General features: G+C 49.1%; 1 protein-coding gene across 2 annotated transcripts in view; it reads right to left on the bottom strand.

The window, feature by feature from the left end:
- The window catches only part of LOC101070441 (matrix metalloproteinase-16-like), a 36,146-nt gene that overhangs the window by 17,560 nt on the left and 4,659 nt on the right, over positions 1–13,927 (bottom strand). The window contains exons 2-5 of one of the 2 annotated variants that reach the window (XM_029842834.1): positions 8,369–8,517; positions 7,592–7,606; positions 7,255–7,377; positions 4,335–4,639 (exon numbers count right to left, since the gene is read on the bottom strand). In XM_029842834.1, the coding sequence (XP_029698694.1) occupies positions 4,335–4,639; positions 7,255–7,377; positions 7,592–7,606; positions 8,369–8,517 (592 nt within the window). The remainder of the gene's footprint in view (positions 1–4,334; positions 4,640–7,254; positions 7,378–7,591; positions 7,607–8,368; positions 8,518–13,927) is intronic. The other variant, XM_003967803.3, reaches the window with a different exon arrangement.

The raw sequence follows: 13,927 nt of genomic DNA, 5'->3' as shown, positions 1-13,927 counted from the left end.
GAGAATGTGCTGCCTTCTCACCCTTCAGACCCTGTAAACCTACACCGAGCCGAGGTTAAAACAGGTTTCATGGATATTCTCTAACAGTAAATGAGGGAGAGCTCAGGCACGTGTGTTTTTCTGCTTTTTAAGGACCTGAAAGTGATTTTACCAACGCCGTGGGGTCCAATCACCTCTTAATCATTAAAGTTCAGCGTGCAGACTCTTGGTTTGAAGAATTGTTGGTTAGGGTCGAGCAGAGTTTTTCCCAGGTCAGCATAAAGACCCCACAAAGACAGTCACACAAATGTGTGTGTTTTCAGCCTGAACCCCCTCTAAAAGGCTTCTAAACCAGCATCGCTCCGGTTCCTCAGGACGCTCCCAGATGTTTGCTTCCAGTGACATAAACACTTCCTGTTGTGGAAGGAAAGATGCTACAGATTCTGTCCATTTGAGGTAGAGAGAAGGCATCAGATTTGGGGGGGACGGGGAACAAAGACTGAGGCGAGAGGACGCAGAGAATGGTGTCCAATCTTTTTCCAGGGTAATTTCGCTGGAAACTTACTGACGTTTTCTGGGTTAATGAAAAAAGTTGCTGCAGAGGAAAGGAGCTATTCCAAAGTGTCAGGAGGCTCATTGGTGTGCAGAGTTCTCCCTCCCTCTGTGAGCTAAAACGAAGGGTCGACATGGTGCACCCGGCATCGGTCCCCATAAACCCACTGACATGAATGAAGACGGTCAATGCCAAAGTGACATGAGGGGACCCGAAGAAAGCGGCGTGGAAGCGCCAGTCGACTGCTTCCTCCTCGTCACCCAGTAGGAGCGGCCTAAAAATAGCCCAGCAAGGACACCATATGCTCCTGCACACCTCAACCCCTCTTCATGTTGCCTCTCCTGCGGTCTACCCGCTCCAGCATCTCTGCCTCCATTCTCCCTGTAAACCGTCTGTACTCTAGTTCTCCTTAGAAACCCTGCAAGTAAAACTGCGGCCCCAGCTCCCAGAGGCAGAGTTTCTGCTCTCTCTCTCACACACAGGCAACAAAGTGAATCTAATCATCTCAATCTTCAGCTCCAGAGATTTCCCCACCTATTCCTGTTCATATCCCTCCACTTCCTGCACGATTCATCCAAACCTATTATTCTTCGTGTCCTCGACGGCCTTTCTGACAGACCTCTGCCCTTCCCCCATCACAACCTATTATGTTTTTAGTTTATTCTCTCATGCATGTCTCCATGCCCCCATCCATCGATCTCTCCTGGCTGTTCATCCATCCATCAGTCTCTAAAGCTGCAGTCTAGTGATGTAGGGCAGCCGGGGCTCCAGGACTACTTATCTCTGTTTTGTCCTGGGGGATGCTGTACTCTCAGTGGGGATATCAGCTGATCGCCGTCTCCATGCATCCTTCTAAAAGGCTTTGGAGTCCTTTCTAAAGCTCACTGTTTCATGTCAGAGCTGTTCATGATACTTTCTGATGCTGCCTATGGGTAATGAATTAGGATGAGTTAAAGAAACGAGTGCAGCCCAAGAAACAAAACAACGAGGCCCCAACGAGGTCTTGATGTTGGTGATTCCTGCATTATATTGGCTTTTTTCCCCCCAATGAGGATTCATTTTAAAGGATCTTCATTTCAACAGCCAACCTCGCCTTTAACAGGAAGAAACCTCGAGCCAGATCAGTCTCCCTGACCTAATGTAAGACAAAAACAACCCCAGCGGATGTAACTTTCACGTTATCCCGTGACCTCAAAGGCTGCAGTCTTGATGCAGGCTAAACGGCCGAGACTGTGAGGACCAAAACGCGTGGCCGTCGGTCTTTATCTCCACGCGGACGTCAGCTAATCCTTTAGCGTTTCATCATCCAAGAGAAAGAAATCATCCTGGGGAGGGAGTGGGTTGGTTAGATCCAGACAGGGGCAGTGGGGTGGACAGAGCCCCGTCTCCACGGTGATGAAGGCGGAGCCATCAGAGTGAACCAACAACATGTTTTAGATGGAAAACCTGCACACGTGTGGGTAAAATGACCAGCACAGATGCACGAGATGCTACTTTATTGTTACTCTGCAGGTCCAACGTGGACACGGAGGACAGAAGACCTGATATTTGCAGGAGAGATTAGAGGAGTGAGATGAGCTGGAGATATTCTCAGCTCAAAACAAAACCTGCGTGCCAACACTCAGGACTCCTGCTGAACAGAGAGCATGCATTATGGGATGCTTCCACAGAGGTGTGGGTTGCAGCAGGATGCTAACCTGATACCGAGGGACGGAGCTTTTAATGACAGCAGCTGCTTCTCCCGAGGAATTTGCGGGATCGCGCGTGTACACGTGTGGCTTTAATAGAAGAGACACAAAAGCAAAGGGCTTGTTATTATTCCTACATTACTTCAATGGTTGCATGAGCGATCCCTGTTAGTTTGACCGCTCGGCATCTTCAAAAGCTTGAAATAAAGCCTGTCACAGCATATTATCTAAGCCTGCTAAAAGCCTCTTCACTCCTACTTAAAATTCAGTCTTCAGCAGCGAGTTCCTCAATTCTATTTCGGACTCAAAGTGCTCAACAGCTCCTACTCGTCTCTCCTTCTTTTCAAATGTTTTTCTCTCTCTCACTACACTCTCTCCCCCTCTGCGTCTGTCTCTTGTGAGCTCTTCAACCTCCGGTATTTGTCTAGAGACAGTCTCCCATTCTCTCTTTATACACTCTTCCTTCCAGTCAGCGGTACGTTAACTCCATCCCTTCCAGTTATTTTCCTTTGCCGTTCCATGTGTTTTTAATCAGAGGACTGGGGACTTCAGACGGACTTTGATGTTGCAGCCTCAGATGTACACTCCCAGAAATGTAAATACCCCAACACTCCTGCGCATCTCCCTTTAATTTCCTGTTATCACCAGTCAAATAAACAAGGACCCAATCAAGGAGCCACAGATCTAAGACAACGCTACACACCCGGCAACGTTGCCATTCACGAGCTGGAGCCGCTGTCCGTCACTCATCTGTGGGGGTCTTACTTCACCTGCTACACTTGTGTTTAAGAAACAATGCATTTCATATAACATCACTTCATACATGCAATAATATTGCGCATTCTGAGTATAAGTGAATGCACATCTTAATTAGTAGCAATACCATTTACATGCAGCGTCCATCCACACAGGGGACACCAGCACGTGATGTCATCTGCTGTAACAGGTCAGATGTTCACCATCGAGCTCACGACAGCCAGCGCGGACGAAGGGGAGGAGCCCTTAAATTTATAATCCCGTCACTAAAATTGTCCTTGTGTGCAGTGAGCGCAGCCCCAGTTCAGAGGTCGCCGGGCTGCTGGCTTTCACCGAGCGCGCGCGCACGTGCAGACACGCGAGCCGCCTGTCGCGCCGCAACGCCGAAAGACAACACAGCTGTTCAACATGCAACTCACACTATTGAGACAAAAGACCCAGCTGAAGGCTTACACGCAGCCCGACAAGCTGCAAAGCTCCGAGGGCAACGACCCAGCAGGGGGCACGAGCTGAAGGTCACCGCGGAGCCAGATCGGATGGCCTGCCAGCACAGATACGAGCGAGCGGCTGCGAGGTTTGCTGAGACGCGGTGAAAGATTCAACACATGCCGGGGACCATATCCAGCAGGCATTACATCGCACGCACAGGACAGCAGCACGGACAATATCTACGCTCTAATGAGAGCAGATGAATCCACAGTTGCTTCCCTCGTTTCTGGGATGTCAAGCAGCCGTTTTCCATGACCTCACCAAGACAGCTCCATTACCGAGCCGATCAACACAACGGTTACAGACGCCACGCATAATAACATCAAATATTCTATTCTTTTCTGTTCTAATGTATTTGAGGAACAAATTTGTTCGGAGCGGCAGCTTAACTGCTCTATCATGAGCTGTGGGCTCTTCACACTCCCATTTTCCCGTGCACAGCGCAGCCTCACACTCATGGTGGTGTTTTGCTGCCGCGCGGCTCAGAGCTGCTCGCCGCTTCAAACCCCGCAGCCTCCTCAGATAATCACACGTCGGTGGCGAGTGGGAAGCTAATGAATATTTTCATTGCTTTTTTTTTTTTGCAAATATATATTCCCACAGTCAGGATTCTATTAAAGCGGCTTAATTGTCGCTGCCCCGAAAACGGTTCTGAACCGTTTATGTTCAGCTTTGCGTTCATCAATTTGCTGAAGAGCATATTTGACACGTTTTAGGTGGGGCTGGATCCCAGTTTGATCCCGAAAGACAAAAGGATCTACGATGTTCTGTGTGCGGATCAGACGCCGACTTCATGTGTAACATCTGAAACAGCTCGGCTCTGCGCTCCCATCAGCCGCCATCGCTGGTGAATATTAACAGATGCTTACCGTCATGGTTGGGGTTTCCCAGCGTCCACGGCTCATCTGAATCAAAGTGTGTGTCTCCTCCTATTCCCGGCCCTGGAAAGTAGGCGTGCGCCAGAAAGCCGCCCTCGCCATCAAAGGGAGAGCTGTCGCCGTGAAAGCCCGATGCGAAGATGATGGTGATGTCCACGTCGGTTTTGCTCCGCTCCAGCTCGCTGTACGGCACAGCCTCAAACCGCAGGGGGGTCACATTCTGCCACACGTCGAAAGCCCGCCGTATGGCGTCGTGGGTCTCTTCAGCACCGACTTTGGGTGTGACGTTCTTTATGCTGCAAAGAAACCAGCGCGTTAAGATGTGCTTGCAGAGGGAAATCTGGATGTGGGAGAATCTGTTGTGTCGGCCACATGACAAGACGGTCAGTTTGGTACCCGGAACCGCCAATTAACCAGCACAATCTCTCGCTGCTTCCCTGGACGGGGCCGTTGCCGTGCTCGCCCTGCCCGCCGTGCTCGCCCTGCCCGCCGGCCGACAGGTAGATGCGACGCTGGCAGAGATCTGAGCCTGTCCTGTCAGCTTCCCCCGGCTGCAGGTGTGGAGAGGATGGGGGCAACTTCTGCCTCCGGAGCTGATTTTATAATTAAGGATTATCAACAGCCCACTGCCTGCTGAGAGCTCCAGCCTGGCGCAGGCAGTCAGAAAAAGCTCCCTGCAAATTATTCCCTCTAAAAATAGTCCAGTGTCACGCTTCATTAGAATTTGGCTCCTCACTCCTGAAAGACAGTTGACAACGTTTGATTCTCTTTTATTGCTCTGAATTTCTTCAGTGTCTCTTTTTGGACCGCAGGAAGAAATATTATCAGAGTTCCTCTCAGGCTGTTGCTAATTTGACCTGAATGATGGATGGGCTGCTGCAGGACCTATTTTAAAACAGATTAATCCCTTTCTTGATAGATTCCATTTTCACAGAGGATTTTAATAATGTGAAAAGGAAAACACGGATTACGGATGAAATCCGGGCGGCGACAGAGTGATATGCGCCGTTCATTTGGGGCATAATTGCTGTGGCCCCACCACACGCTGCGTCCCGCTTAAAGACTTGCTGACAGCTAATTTCCACTTCAGCAAAGATGAGTTTTCTTTAATTACGCGCTCTCACAAGTTCTGCTAGACACTGAAAGGTTATTACAAAACCGTGATGTATTGTTTGGAAGCGAAAGCTCTGCCTGCAGGAGCGATGACAGCTAAAGACGCCAGCCTGTCACTGCAGATGTGAGCGCTGAGGCCCAACAAAAACAATCAGTGGGTGTTAAATGAAAAGGCCTAAAGCTGCTAAAACGGAGACTCAATCACCCCCGAATGCAGTCGTCAGCAGGCTTTAAGAGGCTGGACGGAGCCACCTGAAGGTTTGGGCTCTCTTATTGTTGAGAATTCACAGCACGCCATTTTATCGCACGTCTGATTGCATGTCAGTCTGTTCAACTTCTAGCAGGACACAAAGGACAAAGAAAGGGATGAGTTCAAGGTGACAAGTGGGGAAAAGGTCAGGCTGTGAGGTGGTGGGGAAGCAGGTGAACAGTGGGGACACTGAAGCTGATTAGCGCTTCCCCAGAGGACAAACCCTGCAGGCCAGGATGGACGTCAGCAGGCACCCGGGACAACAAAGCATTGCTATTGTTCGCTCAACGCTGATTTTTAGGCCTTTCAGATCACTTGTGAACGACAGCCATGGCAATTAAATTGTTTTAGCGCTATTATATTGTGAGGAACATTCTGAACAAATAAAAATGGCCCGAAAAAGCTCAAGGCACAATCAGACTGTGAGCAGAAAGGGGTCAACAGTGGTGGAACCGTGATACAATAAGGGAGATGATGGATATAAAATATTTGAGATATTTGAGAATCCCCCCAACACAACTACTAGCACCTGGGTTTGAATTCTAATGTGAAATCAGGAACTTTATCATGATCAAACTGCTTCCTTTGCCGATTCATTAAAATGTGTTGTTCTCTCAGAATTCTGACGGCATCTTCTTGAACAACAGTGAGGAATTAGAAATCCTGAACAGAGACGTCTTCTCTGATAAATGTCCCACATCCATTGCATCAGTTTGAGTTAGAAAGCTGCAGGAACGCCAGCTTAGACGTCTCTCTCCCTCACACACACACACACACACACACACACACGCTGCTCCCATCCTGTTACATAATCCTAATCTGAGAGCACCTTCTGCTTTCCACAGGGGTTTCCTCATCTCCTCACTCTCAGATGCTTCTCCTGCACTCCTCACTTTCCTCCCACTGAAATCCCACCTACCTTCTCCTTGGGTGGAGCCGGCCCACTTTCTCAAATCTGAATCGTGGCAGATAGAAGCATCGGCGATGCCAAACTAAATCCCAGCTTCAATTAAAGGGGCAGAAACACCGCGATGCCTCAGCCAGCCTGATATACTGTCTTATTTCTGCACCGGGTCACTGAACACAGGATTACACTCATGCTGCTTATGTATTTATTCATGGGGCAGAGCGATAATAAAACAAGTGCACCTCTAAAGAAGTGTCCCATGAAATATGGAGTGGTGGAAACCATCAGTCCAGCATAAATAAAAGACGACAGAATCTGGGCTACTGACCCAACTAAAGTAACTCTGAGACATTATATAACCGCAGCATTTATGTCTCATGTAGCACCCTCTTGATTAATGACCTGTGAATTAGTTACTTTGTGCACGTGTGGTGCACGTGTGTGGTTTCTACTTCGTGTAGGACTGTTTGGATTTGAGCTAGAAGAGACTTTGACACAGCTGCTGCTCATCCAACCTACTGCTGAAATGTGTTAACTCTGGATTCATTTGGTGTGTGTGTGTGTGTGTGTACGGGGGGGGGGCTTCTCTGGCCATGACATGTGGGTTATGGAGATAACGTGGAGCTGGATCATCTACCCACCTGTACGTGATGTGTTTATGGTGCCACCTTTGTCCCGTGAGAGCGTACCGGCGTTTTCGGACACTGAATCTGGCGGCGCCTCCTATCTGGTCAGGAACTCCACATCTGGGCTTCTTCATCCACCTACAGCGAAGAGCAGAGGAGGAGTCAACGCCGAGGCCCTCCGCTCTGGTTTGCTGGACTCACGCCGAGGTCAACGGCGTTTCCTTTTCTGGCCGCTGCAGACACTTTTCTGCTGATGTGTTTGGTGACTCAGGGATGTTGGGATGAATGAGCCACACTCCAGCCCTCCAGCACGACAGTTTAATTCACTTTTTACAAACAGAAGAATTCTCACCTTATCGTGTTATCGCTACGGCAACACGGAGCAGCAAGAATAAAGAGATGGAGAGAGAGAAAAGTCAGCCGTAGGTTCAGATGATCACATTTTACTCACTTTCAGTCCGGCTGTTGGTCGACATTCGCACTGCTGTTGCAGTTGGGCGGTCAGTTTCATCTATTCAGCGTGTTTCAGTGTTGGTGCACGTGAAGGTCAGTGAGCGTTTACAAGCACGTGTGGTTCGGACAGCGGGAAAAAAAGGGCTAAATCGGAGCGCCACTGCACCAGTTTGCACTTGTAGCACACGTGTAACGATGCCGCTTGTGTTTTCAGATCGGGAGGCGCATGACACCCATGACAACCGAGGCAGAAATAATTACCTGAACTTCACTTTCAGTTTAGAAACATCTAAATGCTCCACTGCTCAGCTGCTGAAGGTCAGCCTGAGCAGGCGAGAACACTTTTAGCTCTTCTGCTTAATATTAATACTTTGACATTTCCCAGTCTTTAATCTGAGAGTGGAGGTCTTCTCTTTGTAAAATGCCCTTTAGATCATTTTCAAATGTGCCCCCTTTGATCTGACAGGCTGCCTTGGAAATACAGACCGGGGTGATGAAAAAAGCAAATGTGACCGCGCCAAACATTCTTCAGGCTCTTATTTAATCAGGGGAGTTCAGAAATAAATCCATGATGAGAAATCCCTCTGAAAGACAGTTTATGTTCTAACGTTCCTGGCGATGAACGCAGCGGTTCGCGCGCGGCGTCTTCAAAGCGGTGGAAATGCACATGACTCACTCTATAGTGTTGCTGTCCAGCGTCCCCGTGACATTGAGGCCGTAGCGGCGCTGCATGGCAGCGATAGCGGACTGCATGACTCGAGCCGAGCGCAGCACTGACATTCTGGGGTCTACGGAAGGCAGGTAACCGTACTGCTGCAGCCATGCCTGTGGACAGGAAACACACACAGAGTCAACGGTGAGACGTAAACACACACCATCAGGATGGGAAATACCGTCCCACAAACGTTCTGTAAAGACACAAAAGGAGCTGTGCATGACACTTTTCCTCCCAGTAGCACAGCTTCTTAATTCAAGAGTCGGTGCTCGATGTTACTGAGCGAGCACCTGTGCCAGAACAGCGCCATGGTTACCACGGCTACGAGCTCCTGTGTGAAGTTTAGGCAGGGTAGAATAGTTACAGTGGCAAATATGGCTGATGGCAACAGAAACTGAACACAAATCATCACAGCAGCATCGCTGCTGGGGAGGGGAGCGTAGAGTAACAGATCCTGACCTCATCCTAACACCTCTGCAGAGTTTCTTACATCAACACGGTCGTGGCGACGTTACGTCCATCGGATCAGGAGTGTCTTTAATCACAGGCTCAATGTCCTCAAATGACCTCCGTGTCTGGCGTGGGGTCTATTTATGGCTGGGAAGGGGATTAAAAAAGAGGGAAAAGCAAACGCGTGTGTGTGTGTGTGTGTGTGTGTGTGTGTGTGTGTGTGTGTGTGTGTGTGTGTGTGTGTGTGTGTGAGCTGCAGCTCAGCCTGAGAGAGACCATTAATTTAGCTGCATTCTTCTCGCACATTCCTCCACTTAATCATAAAAGCAGAAGCTAATCCAGCGAAGAGTCAGGACTGCCTTTAAATCACGTCAGCGGACAGCAGATGAAGTGTTTTAATGAACAGACCGACTACTTCATTCCCTCCCGTGTCCCTCTGACCTCCTAACCCACCAACCCCCCCATCCCCAGTGACTGAAAGGATCGGCTGGTGTTTATTTGCCACACGCAGGGGCGATCTCGCAGGATTAACGTCACCATCTCCCACTCCTTCGTTTCGCCAGCCAAAGCCACATGTAGGAACTCAAACATCTCACACTGTCCCAATTTCCCGACTTCTGTTGCGTCCAAATGCAATGAAACAATTGTGGGCAGATTTATCACTGAGCCTCTGTTTACAGAAACAACAAAGCTGTTTGTAGGCTCTTAGATCAGCCCACTTAAATGCCTTCTCAAAGGGCAGCGGAGGTCCACCCACCCTTCTTTCATGAAAACCCGAAGGAAAGTCTGAAATGTCAACATTAGATGAGATACTAAGGAAATAATTCCAACCTGAACAAGAGGGTGTGGGGAGAGAGAGAGAAACTCTATATGAGTGCAGAATGTCATCTTTCATCACATCATTGGCCTTGTTACATATACGCATGGGTGTAATGGAGCTTTGTGTGTCCTGAACCTGCCAGAAGGAATCATGGCTCACAAAGAGGAAGGAAGGGAATCGACTGGGCTTTTAGCTGAAGAGGCTTTGGGGATTTGAGGAGTTTGGGGGTTTGAAGAGGCTTGATTTTATTTCCAGCTTTTACGGTCAAATAATGCAGCGAATCTGGAGCAGAATCACCGAGCACGTGCAGCAATTAAGGCATTAGGAATAAGAGCGGCGTTTGAAGGGTGCAAACAAAGGCAGAAGGTCGGTCTCGAAGCGTTTCGATTCATCACTTTGTTGTGAAATGTGCAGATTAGTCTCATAGTCGACGTTGACAGGCTGCTTGGGTTAAAGCGAGGGCCTGCTGCTCACTCTGAGAAGGAGACGTCAGTTAACCAGGACGAAAATGGAACCAGAAGCACAAAGAAATGAGGTCGGCACAGATTCCGAGCGGAGGGAGGAGAGACCAACAGGGGGAATGGGCAAAGCAACATTTAACCGCGGACGGAGAACGACTGCAAATATGTTGTATTTTATAAGGACGCAGCAAAGCCGGCACACTGACATGGACCCCTAGTGGCCGGAGCCATGACTGTCATCCTGACCCTGTCAGCCTCCCCTCTAAAGATGACTGCTTTAACTTTAGGAAATTTTCAGGATGGATTCAGGGACTTTCCCGCCGCTTCCCTTTTTTCCGAGCTCCCGTCCTGCAGCTCCCCTCCACTCGGTGATTGATGCGAGTCTGGTTTTTAAACTCTTTTTACATTTCTGGGAAAGAGGTTGACGGCTGAGATTTCCATTGGAAACAGTGTCAGGAAGTGGAACTGGCCCACAAACACACAGGTTCATACTGTTCATACAGCAGAGGCTTCACTGGCACACGAGCTAAAGTTTAGCTGCTAAACCCTGGGACACACAAAGAGCTCAGCCTTCAGGAAGTCATGAGATGATCCTCATGATGCCTCTACGTCCACGCACACACACACACACACACACACACACACACACACACACGCACACACACACACACACAGCTGCTGCTGCTACTGCTGCTACTGCTGCTGCTGCTACTACTGTTGCTACTGCTGCTGCTGCTGCTACTACTACTACTGTTGCTACTGTTGCTACTACTGCTGCTACTACTGCTGCTGCTGCTGTGGCTGCTACTGTTGCTGCTGCTACTACTGTTGCTACTGCTGCTGCTGCTGCTACTACTACTACTGTTGCTACTGTTGCTACTACTGCTGCTACTACTGCTGCTGCTGCTGTGGCTGCTACTGTTGCTGCTGCTACTGTTGCTGCTGCTGCTACTACTACTGTAGCTGCTGCTACTGCTGCTGTAGCTGCTACTGCTGCTGCTGCTACTGTTGCTGCTGCTACTACTACTACTGTTGCTACTGTTGCTACTACTGCTGCTGCTACTGCTGCTGCTGCTGCTACTGTTGCTGCTGCTACTGTTGCTGCTGCTGCTACTACTACTGTAGCTGCTGCTACTGCTGCTGTAGCTGCTACTGTTGCTGCTGCTGCTACTGTTGCTGCTGCTACTGTTGCTGCTGCTGCTGCTACTACTGCTGCTGCTACTTCTACTGCTGCTGCTGCTACTGTTGCTGCTGCTACTTCTACTGCTGCTGCTGCTACTACTGTTGCTGCTGCTACTACTACTACTGCTGCTGCTACTTCTACTGCTGCTGCTACTACTACTGCTGCTGCTGCTGCTACTGCTACTACTGCTGCTGCTACTGCTACTACTGCTGCTGCTACTACTACTGCTGCTGCTACTACTACTGCTGCTGCTACTGCTGCTGCTGCTACTACTGTTGCTGCTGCTGCTGCTACTGCTGCTGCTGCTACTACTGTTGCTGCTGCTACTGCTACTACTGCTGCTGCTACTACTGTTGCTACTTCTACTGCTGCTGCTACTACTGTTGCTGCTACTGTTGCTGCTGCTGCTACTGCTGCTGCTGCTACTGTTGCTGCTGCTACTGCTACTACTGCTGCTGCTACTACTGCTGCTGCTGCTGCTGCAGCTGCTACTTCTACTGCTGCTGCTGCTACTGTTGCTGCTGCTACTGCTGCTGCTGCTAATACTACTGCTAGTTTGGTGTGCGAGGCTACACAGAGCTGCACTGGGACCTCTGGTACCTGAAGTAGCTCGCAGAGGTGAAGCTCATGTGTTTAAGTGCTCATCAGGCGGTAATAAGAGAAGAGTTCTGCTGGTCCAGTCTCTGGAGCGCAGACTCAGAGAGGTGTGTTCTGCAGAACCCATTGTGTGGCTGCAGCAGCACCACCACACACTCAGTGAGGCTGTGACTTCCTGTTTCATGAGAAACGTGGCTGGTCATTGATTATAATAAAATGGAGCAACTTCTGCATCCTCTTCAGGATCTCCTGGAGGTCCTGCCTCTGGAGTCCAACATCAAATGGACCGCAAGAACCTCCAGGTCCTCTCACAGAGGTTAGTTAGAGTGTCTCTGTGTGACTGAGGGACACAAACTTCAAAAAGACAAAGATGTTGCTGCAGTTGCTCTCGCAGAATAAAGATACCCAACCTGAAGGTTGAGGTTCAAGCACATGAACGGGAATAAAAACATTAGATCACTGAGGTGAAGTCGTGGAGCTCGTAAATCAGAGATTACGCGTATCACATGTCATTACTTCCTTTCGAAGCAACATAAAATCTTGAATTAGGAAATCGGATATGCTGCTGTAGTAAATCCGGACTGCAGGTATTGAATCGTACCCCCAAAAGCCACCTGCATACTTTCAGAATGATTAAAATGATATCCTTTATACTTTTGCTGCAAGAGCCTGGGGCTTATTCCCATTTTACTCTCTTCTCCTCTTTTATCCCCCCTTTTCTAACGTCTCCTCGACACACTTTCTCTCTGTGATTTATGGCGCCTGGTATTCAGCCAAAGTAAGACGCGCGGCTCCTTATGGAAACAGACAGAAATGATTCCCTGTCCTTCCTCTACAAATGAACAGCGCAGCAGCGTGGAAGCAGAAATGCTGCTCAGCACAGCTCTAATTCCCACTTCTTGTTATTTTCATCAGAAAAAGATGAAGCCGTGCTTGGTGTCGCTGCTCCGCTGCAGCCTTTCTCCCAGATCCCTCACTGGAAACAGAGCTGGAGGTAAATGGATGAAGAGGAACGCACCGAGGACACAATCGTTATTTTGTTAAGAGCATCGCGTCATAACAGGCACAGAAAAGATTTATGGAATGTTAATGAGGATAATGAGGCAGGTTTGGGACATTTATTAGTACATACAGCATTCTCCAATGGCACTGTCTCTCTCTCTCTCTCACACACACACACACACACACACACACAGCACAAAAGTCTTTTCAGCTTGTTTGTTGAGTCTTTGTGTTGAAATCCTGATTTCAAAATGTTAACCGATTAGTTTAGGACGTCTCCTGGATTAAAGTAAACCGGTAATGAGTGCAGCCTCACGCTGCTTCCTCTATTTGTGCATTTATCTGAAATCAAACCTATAATTCAGCTCAATCAAACCAGTTAATGTTGCTGCTGTTCAAAATGGGCGTCCGGCGGGAGGGGAGACATTTAATGAGAGTCCAACAAAGAGCGGCTGATTTGAAAAGCCAGACATCCACCATTATGTTCTGATGAATTCGAGAAGAGCTAAAATGCATCAGGGCCTATTTTTAGGTTCTCCACACTTCATTTCCCTCCACTTTGAAGTCCATTCCTTTCACATTTTTCACTCATGCAGAAACGGGCACGGCAGCTTTTTATTTGCCTCTGGAAAGGATAATTGGACCTCAGAATGAGCCCGAACAAAGTCACTTCAGGTAGACGCGGCGAGCACGCGTCAGCGGGACCGAGGACGGTTCCTGTCCTCAGACGACCCCGTGCCAGCTCAGTACCTGAGCAGCCGGGGGGCAAAACAGCCAATGGGGGCTATTGAAAGACCGACCCTGAGACGTACCGCAGGAAACCCGGTTGGCATGGCAGCATTCGGTGGCTGCCGCTTGGCATTTGTGACCAATCAGCTGACGGCAGCGCGGCTTCCCTTTAGCGTGCAGCGCGTGGTCGAGGTCACGTGACACGCCACGTCTGCATTCTTCACACTCCCCGAACTAGATGTTGCTAATCAGGCTCCTTCTGCTCTACAACGTTTCTT

This window comes from Takifugu rubripes, chromosome 10 (assembly GCF_901000725.2).
Source record: "Takifugu rubripes chromosome 10, fTakRub1.2, whole genome shotgun sequence".
NCBI classification, from domain to species: domain Eukaryota; kingdom Metazoa; phylum Chordata; class Actinopteri; order Tetraodontiformes; family Tetraodontidae; genus Takifugu; species Takifugu rubripes.
Note: the sequence above shows the minus strand (reverse complement) of the source record. Positions and strands in the feature narration are given on the sequence as shown.